The 14,265-nt window shown below is 33.9% G+C and overlaps 1 protein-coding gene across 1 annotated transcript; it reads left to right on the top strand.

The window, feature by feature from the left end:
• Positions 1-160: 160 nt before the first annotated feature.
• Positions 161-6,591, top strand: LOC307173601 (uncharacterized protein). The gene is made up of 6 exons (XM_079896821.1): positions 161-493; positions 952-1,095; positions 1,817-1,879; positions 2,016-2,225; positions 2,633-2,767; positions 6,141-6,591. Exons 1-6 carry the CDS (start codon positions 377-379, stop codon positions 6,354-6,356), a joined length of 885 nt encoding a protein of 294 aa, XP_079752947.1. The 5' UTR covers positions 161-376; the 3' UTR covers positions 6,357-6,591.
• Positions 6,592-14,265: the final 7,674 nt, after the last annotated feature.

The raw sequence follows: 14,265 nt of genomic DNA, 5'->3' as shown, positions 1-14,265 counted from the left end.
ACTTATTTCTCCATAGTAGTCTGAGAAACATATATCTTTTATGGTTTAACAGTCTAATACAAGGCTATAGAATCTAAATTAAATTCACTCTTATTTGTTAATGTCCTGGCTTGAATGCACCCCGCGGGCACGTTTTTATTCCCGGTGATTTTTACGTAACACCCTAGAAAGTGTCTGCAGCCAGAAGAACATGCAGTCGCCATCAGCACCGTGTTACTTAACTGAGGAACCCCTCCAGTGAGTTTCATAATTAGGTTTTGTAAGGGCATGCTGACGTAAGGGCATGTGAGGGCTTTGGAAGCCAGTGGGCTACAAATGCAGTTCCTCGTCGCACTGAAAACATTGTTCACACCCCAACTCGGACTGTGAACCAAACATGAAAACGACCAGGGTGAAAGTAATTGGAAGTCAAGTTATTTCAGCCGAACTTGTGGTAGGACTGCTACTCAGCATTGCGTATCGGATGTGTTCCAGTTTGGCTTTTTCCTCAGAGGTGGGTCTATACTTGCTGTGTGAGTGAAATCATGTAGCCTAATTATATACAGCAATGTGTTTGTAAATGTTAATAAGCGAAAGCAAACTAATCGTTTTGTATGAAAATGGCAAACGTTCTGTTTTCTTTAAAATGCCATAGTAGATAATATCCAATAAAATACCATAGGCTACTGCAGTTTTGAAACTGGAACAAATTAATAGTGAAAGTCATAAGGGCAAGTTCACTCAAAACAATTTGAATGAAACTTTACGCACCAGACTTTACTTGACACGCGTTGTAAAAACGCAACGCTCCTCGTCTAAACACAAGAACAGTTTCTGTTTACGCCGCTTGGAAGTTCCAGATTTTTTTTTTTGTTCTATTGTATTACAATTAAGAAACTTATTGTGCATCTTTGCTGAAATCATTTTTACTATGGTAATATGTTTGTAAAGCGTTACGCTCGTGTGTTGCAGGAAAGCGTCAGTGACGGAAGCGCGCAGTTTGAAGTAACGCGCTCACTCGTGTGTGTGTGGGTTGCCAGTAATGTTAAGTTCATTTTCTTTAAAAGCAACAACCATCCACTTTCTCTTTCTGCTCATTCCATATCAAGGCTTGTGGTAAGTGCAATGCACAAGCTCAATATACATTGTTTAAGAAATATTGTTTGTCAGGTATAGCCTAATCTAAAAATGTATGTGGTATGATGACTATTATTAGATTACACAAACATATATTTTTAAGGGTTAAGGTAGGATGTCCCTTTAAAATTGTAACAACTGCAAAATGCAAGAAGTTGTTGTTGTCTTAATGAGATATTTGTACTTGATATAGCCTAACACTTAAAATTACATTTGTTGGTGTAACTTAATGCAGTCAGGTTAATTCCGTCATATTGCATAATATTTTTTTTACAGTGTATTTCTGTAGTATATATTGCCAGGTGTGTTATGTTTATAACAAAGTCAGACAAATAATTCATTAGCCTTCAAAAGTTTGGGGTCAGTAGCCTAGGTTTTTATTTTTAAATGTTAAAACATTTGTTTTTGAGCACCAAATCAGCATATAAGAATGATTTCTGAAGAATCATGTGACACTGAAGACTGAAGTAATGATGCTGAAAATTCATGTTTTCAAAATATATTAAAATAGAAAACATTTTCTTACATTGTAATAATATTTCAAATATTACTATTTTTACTGTTTTTCTGATTAAGCAAATGCAACCCAAACTTTTGAACTGTAGTGTTTAATGGCGCATCAATTTAGTATTTATTGTTACATTTAACTACATTTTCAAAAAATGAATTAAATAAAACATTTAAATGTCTTTTTATACAGGCTTTCCTCTCTTTGTTGGGAGTCTGCAGAGAGGGATGCATTCAAGGAAGAGATCGTAGACATGTATGTTTCATTTCATGTAAATGAAAACTTAATGTGAGCATTTAATTATAATAAGTCACTTTGGTATGGTAAGCATCTAAAGACGAATGTAAAATGCAGTGCTCTTGACTTTTTTCTGTTCTCTCATACTCTCCAGCTTCCCATGGTGGATGTGGCGGTGTTCTTGTTCTTTCTTCTAAGCAGTTTGATTCTTTTGATCTTGGATCACAATCAGTTGCAAGGCTCTTTGAAACGATCTGAACGTCTCAGTAAGCCCCAGAGGTTTTTCCTTCAAATGGATTTTTTTGCCAACTTCATTTTTGGCCTCATGTGGTTGGTTTTTCCAGGATGGCTACTTGGGTCACAGGTAAAAACCTTGGACTATGTTTGATGGAAGTTTGATGTTTGATTCAAGTCAAGTCAAGTCAAGTCACCTTTATTCATATAGCGCTTTAATACAGATTGTTTCAGAGCAGCTTTACAGTGATGAACAGGAACATAATGATGGACATAATGATGCAAACAGAGTTCAATTCTGCTAAAGCAAATAGTGACATTATTTAGCTGAGGTTAGTTCATTATTGATTCAGTTGCGTTCAATAACTGTGTAAAGTTCATCAAATATGAAATGAGTTCAGTAAATCTGTAAAGCAGCTCTGGAGAAAACAGTGATGCCATCAAGTATAGCACAAAGTTCATGTTGTTAGGAAGCTAAAGTTCATCTAGGTGCTATTATCCATAGATATTAATCATTTGTGTATCAATCCATTGTAGATTAGTGGATCTGAGGATAATCTTCATCTCACACGTGCATTTGGAGCCATGATGGTTGGAGACAGCTTTGTTTCTTTTACCACTCAGAAACAAATGGCAACCAATGAAGTATCAGTCTTCAGCTGCCGAGCTGTGGTAAGTCATATTGTCAGAACATATTGCAGACTTGTTAACATTAGGACTTAAATTTGCTCCCAGATGATTTCACACGATTAAGCAAATTGTAACAACTGCAAAAAGTGAAATATTTGTACTTCATGTAAAACTTAAAATGACCTGTGTTGGTGTAATTTAATGCAGTCAGGTTAATTCTGTCATATATACAGTACCAGTCAAAAGTTTGGAAACATTGCTATTTTTTATGTTTTTGAAAGAAGTCTCTTATGCTCATCAAGCCTGCAGTTAAAAAAACAAAAAACAAAAAAAAACAGTAATATTATGAAATATTATTACAATTTAAAATAATGGTTCTGTTTTTTAATATATTTTAAAATGTAATTTATTTTTGTGATGCAAAGCTGAATTTTCATCAGCAAGTACTCCAGTCTTTGGTGTCTTATGATCCTTCAGAAATCATTCTAATATGATGATTTGATACTCAGTTATTATCAATGATGGAAACAGTTGTGCTGTTTAATATATTTTTTTGGAATACTTTTTTCAGGATTCATTGAGTAAAACGTTAACAGCATTTATTCATAAAAACAGCATTTATTCAAAATAAAAACATTTCTAACAATATAAATCGTTACCATCACCTTTTATCAATTTAACGCATCCTTGTTGAATTAAAGTACTAATTTCTTAAAAAAAAAAAAGTTATTGTTCCCAAACTTTTGAACGGTAGTGTATATTGTTACAAAAGATTTCTATTCTAAATAAATACAGTTCTTTTTAACTTTTTATTCATCAAATAATCCTGAAAAAAGTATCTCAGGTTATAAAAAAAATATTAAGCAGCACAACTGTTTCCAACATTGATCATAAATCAGCATATTAGAATGATTTCTGAAGGATCATAAGACACCAAAGACTGGAGTACTTGCTGATGAAAATTCAGCTTTGCATCACAAAAATAAATTACATTTTAAAGTATATTAAAAAAGAGAACCATTATTTTAAATTGTAATAATATTTCATAATATTACTGTTTTTTTTTTTTTTTTTTTTTTTTTTTTTAACTGCAGGCTTGATGAGCATAAGAGACTTCTTTCAAAAACATAAAAAATAGTAATGTTTCCAAACTTTTGACTGGTACTGTATATATATTTATTTAACATTAAGTACATTTTGTACAGTGTAGTATATATTGCTAGGTGTGTTTTGTTGAAATCAGACAAATAATTTATTCTTCAAAAATACACTATAACATTCAAAAGTTTGAAAGAAATTAATACTTTTATTAATCAAGGATGCATTAAATTGATTAAAAGTGATGGTAAGGACAGTAATAATGTTACAAAAACAAACCTATTTCAAATAAATGCCCTTCTTTTGAACTTTCCATTCATCAATACTAAAAATGTATCATGTTTTCTACAAAAATACTGATTTCCAACATTGATAATAATAATAACAGATTTTCTTGAGCACCAAATCAGCATATTAGAATGATTTCTAAACATATTGCGGACTTCTTAAGGTTTGGTTTTAAATTGCAATAGTCTTTTCTTCCCTAATGTGACATACATATTTCCAAGTCTCATTCTAGAATGAGAAAAAATGTAGGGTGGGATTTGATTTAGTCGGTAGCACTTTTCATTAGTTAACATGAACTAATAATGAACTGCACTTCTACAGCTATTTAATAATCTTTGTTAATGTTAATTTCATCATTTACTATAACAAATACAAGTTTTGGTTTTAATAATGTATAAGTCCCCCTGTAGTCAATCATTTCTATCCCTTAAAACTCAGCTTTGATCACCAAAATTATATATTTAAACGTTTTTTTTTCTTGAAAAAAAATTCTTCATGCCTTAAAATACTTTGAATGTAACTCTACACCCTTGCTTCATTAAGTATACGCAGTTCTATGAATATGCAAATTAGCCCCGCCTCCACTAACTCACACCAGCTCAGAGATCCACTAGTTGACGATCACATGTTGACGTGATTGGTTACAAGGTAGTTTGTGACGTCAGAAACACCAGCGGTTCTCTTGAGACTCCCCTGCTTCGCAGCATAATTATTATGCTAAAGCCCGCCCACACGTTGACATTGGTTACAAGGTCCTTTTTCACTTCAGTTTTAAGGAGAAAATACTGAGCAATGGTGTTAACTGATGAATTTGCACATGGTTTGTCTTAAAGCATATTAAAAACACCACATAGACATATAAAAAACATTAAAAGCTTAATTTACACCACAGGGTAATTTTTTTTATTCATATGCACTCGAAATCTTTAATCACAAACGTTAACCTCCCCTCCCCCTCGAAACGATGTCTGACTCGGTTCTCTTCATAACGTATGTCTTGTCGGACTAAATATCTTCCACTGTTAGTTCGCAGTGCATTAACTAATGTTAAAGACCCCCTGTGGTGAAAATCAAGTTTTTAATGTTGTTTATGTCTATGTGGTGTTTTTAATATGATTTAAGACAAACCATGTGCAAATTCAAAAGTCAACACCATTGCTGAGTATTTTCTCCTTAAAACTGCAGTGAACCAAAGACAGTCTCAAAAACACGGTTTGAAACTTAGGTTATCAAGGTATATTTTTCTGTTGATATGAAAAATCGTGTACATTTAGCAATATAGTGGGTGAATAATGTATATGATGTTATGATGAACTATATGCCTTTCTCCACTGACGATCTATGATGTTCAAAGCGTTTCTAAGGATGCTGATTTTTAGAAGGCAGACTGAGATGGCGAATATGAACATGGTTTGTGTAACATTAGCAACACATTATTAGCTGTTTGATAACGTAGTAAGCAAAAGGCTAATCATCTTAATTAACGTTATGTGTCTGACGTTGTAAAGAGCGATACATTTGTGCAGCGTTTACTACAGTAACTTGGTCGAGTGGATCTCTGAGCTGGTGCGAGTGAATGGAGGCGGGGCTAATTTGAATATTCATGGTTCCGCATATACTAAATGAGGCAAGGACGTAGAGTTATGCCGCGTTCCAGGCAACCTGTAACCCGTGTTTTTCTGAGTTCACGGGTGGGAAGTCACGGGTTTGACTGCCGTTCCAGTGCACTTTCACGGGTATAAGGTTGGAAAAACACGGGTTACAGGTTGCCTGGAACGCTACAAAGTCGTGAGTCGTGCTTTGAAGTCGTGATTTACGTGCTCAAAAACCTGCCTGGAACGCAGCATTACATTCAAGCTACTTTAAGGAATGAAGAATTTTTTTCACAGGAAAAAACAATTAAATATATAATTTTGGTGATCAAAGATTTGTTTTAAGGGATACAATTATTGACAACAGGGGGGCTTTAATAATAAACACTGCAACATTCATGGTGACTTTAAGCATGTATGAATCTGTATCCATTTAGGGGACTTTGGCAGTTGTCGTCTTCTTGATCCACACCCAGCTCACCACATCGGCATGGAAAACCCCACATCTCTGTTTCTGCCTAGTAGGGGTCAGTCTCTGGGCCGTTAACTCCATTCTTGGCTACCTGAGCTCCAAAGACATGAGGACAGAGTCAGTGAATGATATATATTGGCGCGCTGTACAGAAAAACGACAGAAGACTTAATGTGCGATAGGTTTTGTCATGCAAATATCTGCAGACATCATTCGGTGCATTTTGATGATGTTTTATGATTTTTATGACAAACTGTTTATACTGTAAATATAGTGTTTTTGTGTTTATAAATAATAAATAGATGTATTTCTTTGTAAATAACTGTTCTTTTTAATTTATACTTATGAATATTGTTATGAAATTGAAAATATCACTTTCATCATATGTACATATACAAATAAAGACAAACTTGTCATATTGTGAGTGTAGGTGATGAGTAGAGCACTTCATAAAAAGTAAAAACATTTTGTCAGCTGTCTGTGACCTGCCTTTCACACTCTCAGGCGTCGAGTCATTCTCCTGCAATATTCACTGAACCATTTGTTTTGTAACTTAGGATCCAACAACCGAGGTTTCCACAAGCACAAAACTGCAAATATACTGTATGAACTGTGCTAAAATACTTTCTTTCTTTCATCTCTGGCTACATCTCCTGTCTTGTGTTGATTTTCACTGGCAGCTTAATGCATATGTTGGTCTCTTTGGCAAGAACTGTGCGAGCAGCAACACTGGCCTTAATTGAACTTTGTTCTTCCAGCAAAGGCCATGATGAAGTCTAACTTAACAAGAGCCTGCAAAGCCCAAATAAACAGCTTTACAGTGCAGCAGAGACCTATTAACACCTCCATCAACCTGTGCCCAGAGCTTTTTTTGCACAAGAAATCTGATTCAACAGCTCACTTACTGCATAGTGTGTGTTTTAAATATGGCCACTTGATGGCGCTCCATACACAGAGATTACAGTCTCTGGCGCTCCTACATCAAGTAATAGACAGTGCTGGTAAATTTACCATGAACTGTTGTTATTAAAATGCCATTTCTAAATTACATTTAGATAATCAGAGCTGAAACTACTTTTGGATGTGGCACAATTATCATAATAAGCTCTTTATCTTGGAAAATTCAGCAGTAAGATGACAGGCTTGGTTCATTCAGTCCCTCTTTTTCCTCATACACATAAGGGGTTAAAATGAAAATTCTGTCATCATTTTGATCCCTTTTTTTTTTCTTTTTTTTTCTGAGGAACACAATAAGAACAAATTCTAAAGAATTGTACTTGCTCTTTTCCAAGCAATTACAATGAATGACAACTGAAGGTTTCCAGTGCACAAAAGCACCTTAAAAGAATCATAAAAGTAGTTCATGACTTGTGCACTATATTCCAAGTTTTATGAAGCCTTATAATAGCTTTGTGTGAAAACAGGCCAAAATTGGTCAAAACGATATGCACACATATACAAACTGACAGTTTTTGAAATATTCAAATTTACTGCATAACATGGTAAAACAAAGTAACATCCACTCAAAGCAATGGACCAATGAAATTATTTCAAATTCACACAATAATGATTCCCATATTTACATATATTAATATATATATTAAATATATCTCTACATAATTAAATAAATTTTAATAATGTTTTTTTTTTTTTTTTTCAAAAACAAGCCCCTTAAAGATTAATTGCATGAACTGAGCCCATGCATCACATCTTCACCAAAGCACAGCGGGTTCCCACAAATCTATCTTTGTGCCACAGCTCCAAATTCCTGCCTGATTTGTATTCAACCATTTATAGGTAGAGTAGGCAATTCTGGAGAGGCTAGCAATAGCAAGCTACCTTTGAAAGCATGAGATCCCACCTTCCCTTCAGAGCGCTTCAAAACACATGAACGCCACTGAAATAACATGCAAAAGGAGACATTGCCCCCTCAGATCTTATTTGTGCCCCCTCAGTTTAGGTTTTAAAAAGTTTTAAAGGGAAACTATGTTCAGACTGCAGGCAAATCTGAATAACTGCAAGTGATCAAATAAGATTATAGCTGCGTCCCAAATGACACACTACACTATGCACTTACACTATGTACTCAACCATGTAGTTTATGAACTTTATAAGTTTATTTTGTCTTTCAACATCGGAGTCTGATAGGGAACGCAACAGAGCTCGTAATAAAACAAGAATCAACATTGAATGGCTTTTCGGAGATGTGAGAACTGAGGATTTTTGAATGTAATTTGTATTACTCAACATATGAGTAAGTTATTTTATTGAACAGATAAATTGCCTTAACAGAGTTCATTGTAAAGCATTATCTATTGTGAAGGGTAATTTCATTATAGTTCCAGCATTACAGCGCTGAGCTGGAATTTATTTTCAAGGAAGTACCATGTCTATTAATGGGTATAGCTAGAGTTACGTCTTCAGCTAGTTAGCTCGCTTTTCATCTTAACATGGTTATATCTCTTAAGCCTAGTAGGGAATGTTTCATGAGCAGCAGTGTAACCATGAATCAGGTTAAGATGAAAACGTTTTGGAAGACATATTGATGATGTATTGACTTGTTTAAATTGTGTTAATTAAAAAAAAAAAAAAAAAAAAAAAAAAAAAAAAAAATTGTACCTTTAAGTGCACTGTGCCTGAAGCATTTGGATTGACACATGGTTTCTTTGATATTCGTCCACAATTCAAAATACTGTTTTGGTGATAGGAACAGGGACTCAACCACAAGCTGTCTGTTTGAGCAGTGTGGCTGTAGAACCAGTCAGCACATCCATAGCTAAACGTCACCATGAGAACAACAAAATGACTTTGGCTGGAAAGTCAAATCTCTATCAGATTAAAGGCTTCACTGTAACTGCTGAGCTCAGAAAGGGATTCATAAAGTCCAGCCAAAGGTGACGTCAAGAAGTAGTTGAGAATTGGAACAGTAGGCATTCTTCAGTGTGTTTATTTCAAAGTGTTGGAGAGACTTTTAGAATTTTGTTCAAATGAATTCATCCACAAACTTCTGCACGAGCCAAAAATTTGTTTTTAGGTGACTCTTTGAAAACAGACCCTTTTCATATCAAGTTTATTACTGTTCCTTAAAATTTTTACATTTTTTAAATGAAAATAAAAAAAACGTTTTCATTTACAAGAAATATGTTGATATATATTTTAAATTCTAGAAAGAATTTAGTTGTGTGTAAAACTTCTTTAGTGTAATAGGCTTCTTATAAGATAATTAGGGCTGTCAAATGATTAATCGCGATTAATCGCATCCAAAATAAAAGTTTGTTTTTACATAATATATGTGTGTGTACGGTGTATAATTATTTTCTATATATAAATACACACACATGCATGTATATATTTAAGAAATTTTTGCATGTATATACTGTACAGTGTATATATATTTATATTATATATAATTAATATTATATATAAATATTTTATATATAAATAACACATTTTTCTTAAATATATATGCATGTGTGTGTATTTATATATAGAAAATAATTATACTCCATACACACACATATATTATGTAAACACAAACTTTTATTTTGGATGCGATTAATCGCGATTAATCGTTTGACAGCCCTAAAGATAATATAACACTCTTTAGCGCATTTCCTATTGTAATCCTACAGTGTATTGTTCTTTTGCTTGTAATTGTTTTGTTGCCATAAAAGAGGTAACATTTTACAATAAGGTTTAAAAAATAATAACAAATCAGACCTTATTGTAAAGCATTTCCAAAGAAAAAAACAGTACTTGAGTGTGTTGTTTATTTTGATCACCAGAGGGCGCTGCTCAATAAACCGATAATCGTGATATCATTCGTCTTCCGTTACTAATTCGCGCAATTTTGGCTTTGACAGTTGGACGGGAACTTGGCTAAATTATACAATAAGAACATCATTTTATAAGGTAAGACATTGTTATCAGCTTCCCTAACGTACCTAACCTTATACTGAAATGATTTGCAATGCTATTCTACGCTTTTCGTTGTTTTTGAACTAAAAACGCGTCCTGAATGTGAGCCTTCAGTTATAAATGTAAGGTAACGTTAATGTGCTTTGCATAGAACTTATACTGATAACAATTTTATTATAAATTATTAACATTAACCAAATGTAAAAATGCCTATCAGATAAAATTACATTAAAATACATCCAGATATTTGTGAACGTAATGAATGTTTTGTTAATTTAATACACAATTTTGCCTGGTTGTGCATTATTTTATTGTGTCAACAATAAAATAATGCACATTATGTCATAATGTTGCAGTCCTTTTTGTACTATTTTGTTACCACAACATTTATACAACATTTATAACTGTTAAAGTACATAAATTATGAATATGTACATTTTTGGCAGTTTGACAGTTAAAGGTTAACAGTCATGTTTTGTTTTTTAACAGTGTTTACTAGATTTTTTTTTGGTGTTTGTTCTAATTAAGTATCAAGACTGAGTGTTTTGCCACACATCTGAATTCAGCAAATACAATTTTATTTATCTTCACCTAATTCAGCTTTGCCCAAATAGTTTTTCAAGATGTTATTTCTGTTTCACCGTTGGTCATTTTCTGACTCAGGAGGTAGGAAAACCATTCAAAATTGGCCCATCATTTTTCAGTGAATTGCTCTTTAGAGTGGCAACCTTTGCGTGTGTTTTTACGCCCTCTGTAAAATGAAAATCAAGCATCAATGTGCCAACAAAGTGGTAACCCACAACAAGGTCGATTTTTGTGACTGTGTGATTTCTAATTGATCTCTGGTGATTTGCACTTTGCCCATCTATTTATATCCTTTCAATCTGATGGTTTGAGTGCACCATTCTATCACAACAGTGACGCATGAATCCGATTCAGCAGTTTTCTTTTAAGATTGCAGGTAGTGGTGGTAAAGGCCTTCAAATAGAATAGCACAGTTGGCCTATTATTCGACCTTGTGGCAGTACAACATTCTAGATTGGGAAATGTTTTTCAGTAGACTATTCACTCTCAATGATCGACTTTGTATTTCCAAAATGGTAGATTATTAATTTAATATGCATATAGTGCATCCTAGGCCTGTCACGATTATTAATTCATTGTATGATCGTGGTTATTCTATCTAATAGCAATTATTTGAGATAACCGCAATAATTGAGCAGTTTAATTTTCAATTAAATTTTTCAATTAAATTTTAAGAGAAATTGAAGTGCTTGATAGCATCAAATGTGCAATATGTCTCCCGTCTGGTGTGCTAGGGAGAAGCAGGGGAATCATAAGCTGGTAGGGAGTAAAGAAAACTGTTAGAAAGTAGACATATATTTAATTTTAAGTTTATTAAGACTGAATTATTATATTAAATTATATTAATTTATACATTTTTATGACAATTGTCAGCACGAAATTCATGATCGTGAGAAGCCTGTCTATCCATAAATAAGACATCATGCAATGCACTTTCAGATCACAGCACATTCTACAATACAAGTTTCATAAAAAAAAAAGAAAAAAAGTTACTTGTATTAAATGTCACGAGTCTTTCTGTTTGTACGTTGTGTCATCTTGTTCGTCTCTGTGCCAGACCCCTTCTGTCTTTGGCTCCACATCAAATAAACTTCCTTTGAGGCTTATTGACTGATCATTCTCATCAAGGAACACATTTCCTGTAAAGCTGCTTCTCACAGAGGTACATCCAGGTCCTCCTTTGCAAGCAGTAGCCCACAAAAAACAACAACAACAGAAAAAAAAACAGTGAATGGGTGATGCTTTTTACTAGAGATAAGAAACGATTTGTCTCTTTTTTTTTTTTTTTTTGGGTCTGTGAAAGAAGGCTCCCCTGAGTCAAGATGTGCTTTTCTTGATAACATCCGTTATAGTGTTCGCCTCACATATCTCCAGATGTCATCTAACAATACAGATTAAATTGTGATCAAATCACGATACAAAACTTCATGAAACATGAGCAGAACAAATTTCTACACTGTAAAAAAATAATTATTAGATTAAAGGTGCATTGTGTAATGTTTAGGAGGATCTGTTGACAGAAATGCAATATCTTATACATAACTATGTTTATGTTTACAGTGGTTTATAAAGACCTCATGATGAACCATTATGTTTTTATTACCTTAGAATGAGCCATTTCTATCTACATACACCGCGGGTCACCTTACATTGAAATGCCCTAAACGGACAAACGCGCTTCGTCACTATGTTGTTCTTTGTGCAAAAAAGCTATAGTCAGCGAATAAAACACTGACACAATGATGAACAAGTAACAATAATATTCGCAATAACATATCGTTATACTGAATAATTAAGTAAATCTAATTTCTTAATTTATCTTTGTATAGAAACCTCATTGCTTAACTGGCTACTCTCTGCTGTCTCAGACAACGACATCTTTTCCTGTCGGCCACCGTAACTTCTGTTGGTTGCAATTCGCAACCTCACCACTAGATGCCGCTAAAAATTACACAGTGCAGCTTTAAGTAAATAATGCTGTAGCTTTTCTTTCACAACATATTTTTTTAAAGCTCACAAACTTATATTGCATGCAAACTGGGTTAATGCTTTTTTACATTAAATAGACCTATAAAAATGGTTTTGTGATTCAGTCCCATTTGCCTTCTTTCCCAGCATGCACTGGGGCATGGATGATAATGGTTGCTATGTTTGACTCTTTGCCAGTTTTGTTTACAATTTGTTGTCATGTTTACACTAAATGAATTCTAGGGATGCACAATATATCGGCCACCACATCAGTATCGGCCGATATTAATTTTTAACGTTATCGTTATCGGCCCGAGAAAATTTGGCCGATATATTAAAGCTGATAAATAATGGATTATTTCCTTCAGCTGAGACACTTCAGATGCGCACTGTTTTAATTGATTGAAATATGATTGGAGGAATCACTTCAAAAACGAAAAATACAGTTAAGTGCAACATTGTGTGCTTGGGACATGGCTTTTAATGATGAAACTTGTTTTTGTAATCAGGCTCTCAAAAAAAATTTGGATTTAGATTTTTCAAATATAAAGAATTATCGGTTATCGGTATCGGCCAAAAATGTCATATCGGTGCATCCCTAATGAATTCCACCAAATTCAACTTAACGTAAGTTCAGTTGCTGCCTTAAATTAAGAATTCACTAGTTCGCCTGCCCATTCAACCTTAAAGGTTAATAGTAAACTAACTTGGCTTGCTGTCCTTGGCGGAGGCTTGAACCCGAGGTTCGGCTTGAGCTTCGAGTTAAAACCCCCCTATGATGGAATTGCGCATAAGAGGATAGACATAATATCCTGGAGGAGAAGGGGAGGAGGAGGGCTGCTGGAAGAATTTGTCAATGGGATGACGTGGTGTCTGCTGCTTATATAGTATGCTCGTAATGATGAATGACAGGACTGAATGTTTAGGCTCCTCCCGAACCTACATTTTGAACTTCATTAATCAAATTGACTGTACAAATAATTTTTTAATCTTGTCTAGTTGAATCTCGTATAACTTAAATTTTTTGTTGTTGAGTTAAAGTAATGAAAAAAATATTGCCAAGACTTATGATTTTTTTAACAAGGTAACTTGGTAACTTGGTCTAACTAAAGGTCTTGTGGTGTCACTGGATGAGTTTGTTCCTCTACTTAAAATAATAATTTATATAATCACCAGTCAATTTTTTACTCATGATGTGTTTCATGCTTTGAGGTCCTTGTGTGACAAAGAGTGAATATTACAACTAGTGCTTTTGTCTAATAAGAGATCATAATACAGTTTGTTTGTGAATAATTTATTATTTTTTGTTTATACCATGGTCTGGGTGAATACTCGATTCTGATTGGCTGCAGGGTGTCCATTAAAAAGTGATAGAGGACACCTAGTAAAGGAGTTCTGGTGAAACTGACTGTTTACCGTTCGAAATTAATAAATAAATGCGCTGGCTACATCAGCTTTGAGTAACCATTAGCAACAGGCAGTCAAAGTATCTATACGGACTACAAATCGAGCGGACTATAAATATTTCCGGTTGCTAAATAAACCGTCAGGCGTAACCAGGGAAACCAAGTTATTGTTTGTAAAAACTTTAGATTTCGATTGTAAAACTAATTAAAATAT

The sequence above is a fragment of the Squalius cephalus genome (assembly GCF_949319135.1).
Source record: "Squalius cephalus genome assembly, chromosome: 16".
In the NCBI taxonomy this organism is placed as follows: Eukaryota; Metazoa; Chordata; class Actinopteri; order Cypriniformes; family Leuciscidae; genus Squalius; species Squalius cephalus.
This window is presented reverse-complemented; position numbering and strand designations above follow the sequence as displayed.

Bases quoted from the DNA above. Each gene is read 5' to 3' on its own strand.
- LOC307173601 (XM_079896821.1), top strand. From the start codon at position 377: ATGAAAACGACCAGGGTGAAAGTAATTGGAAGTCAAGTTATTTCAGCC. The intron at 1,096-1,816 runs GTAAGTGCAATG...CTTTTTATACAG, and splicing joins ATTCCATATCAAGGCTTGTG to GCTTTCCTCTCTTTGTTGGG. The intron at 1,880-2,015 runs GTATGTTTCATT...CATACTCTCCAG, and splicing joins AAGGAAGAGATCGTAGACAT to CTTCCCATGGTGGATGTGGC.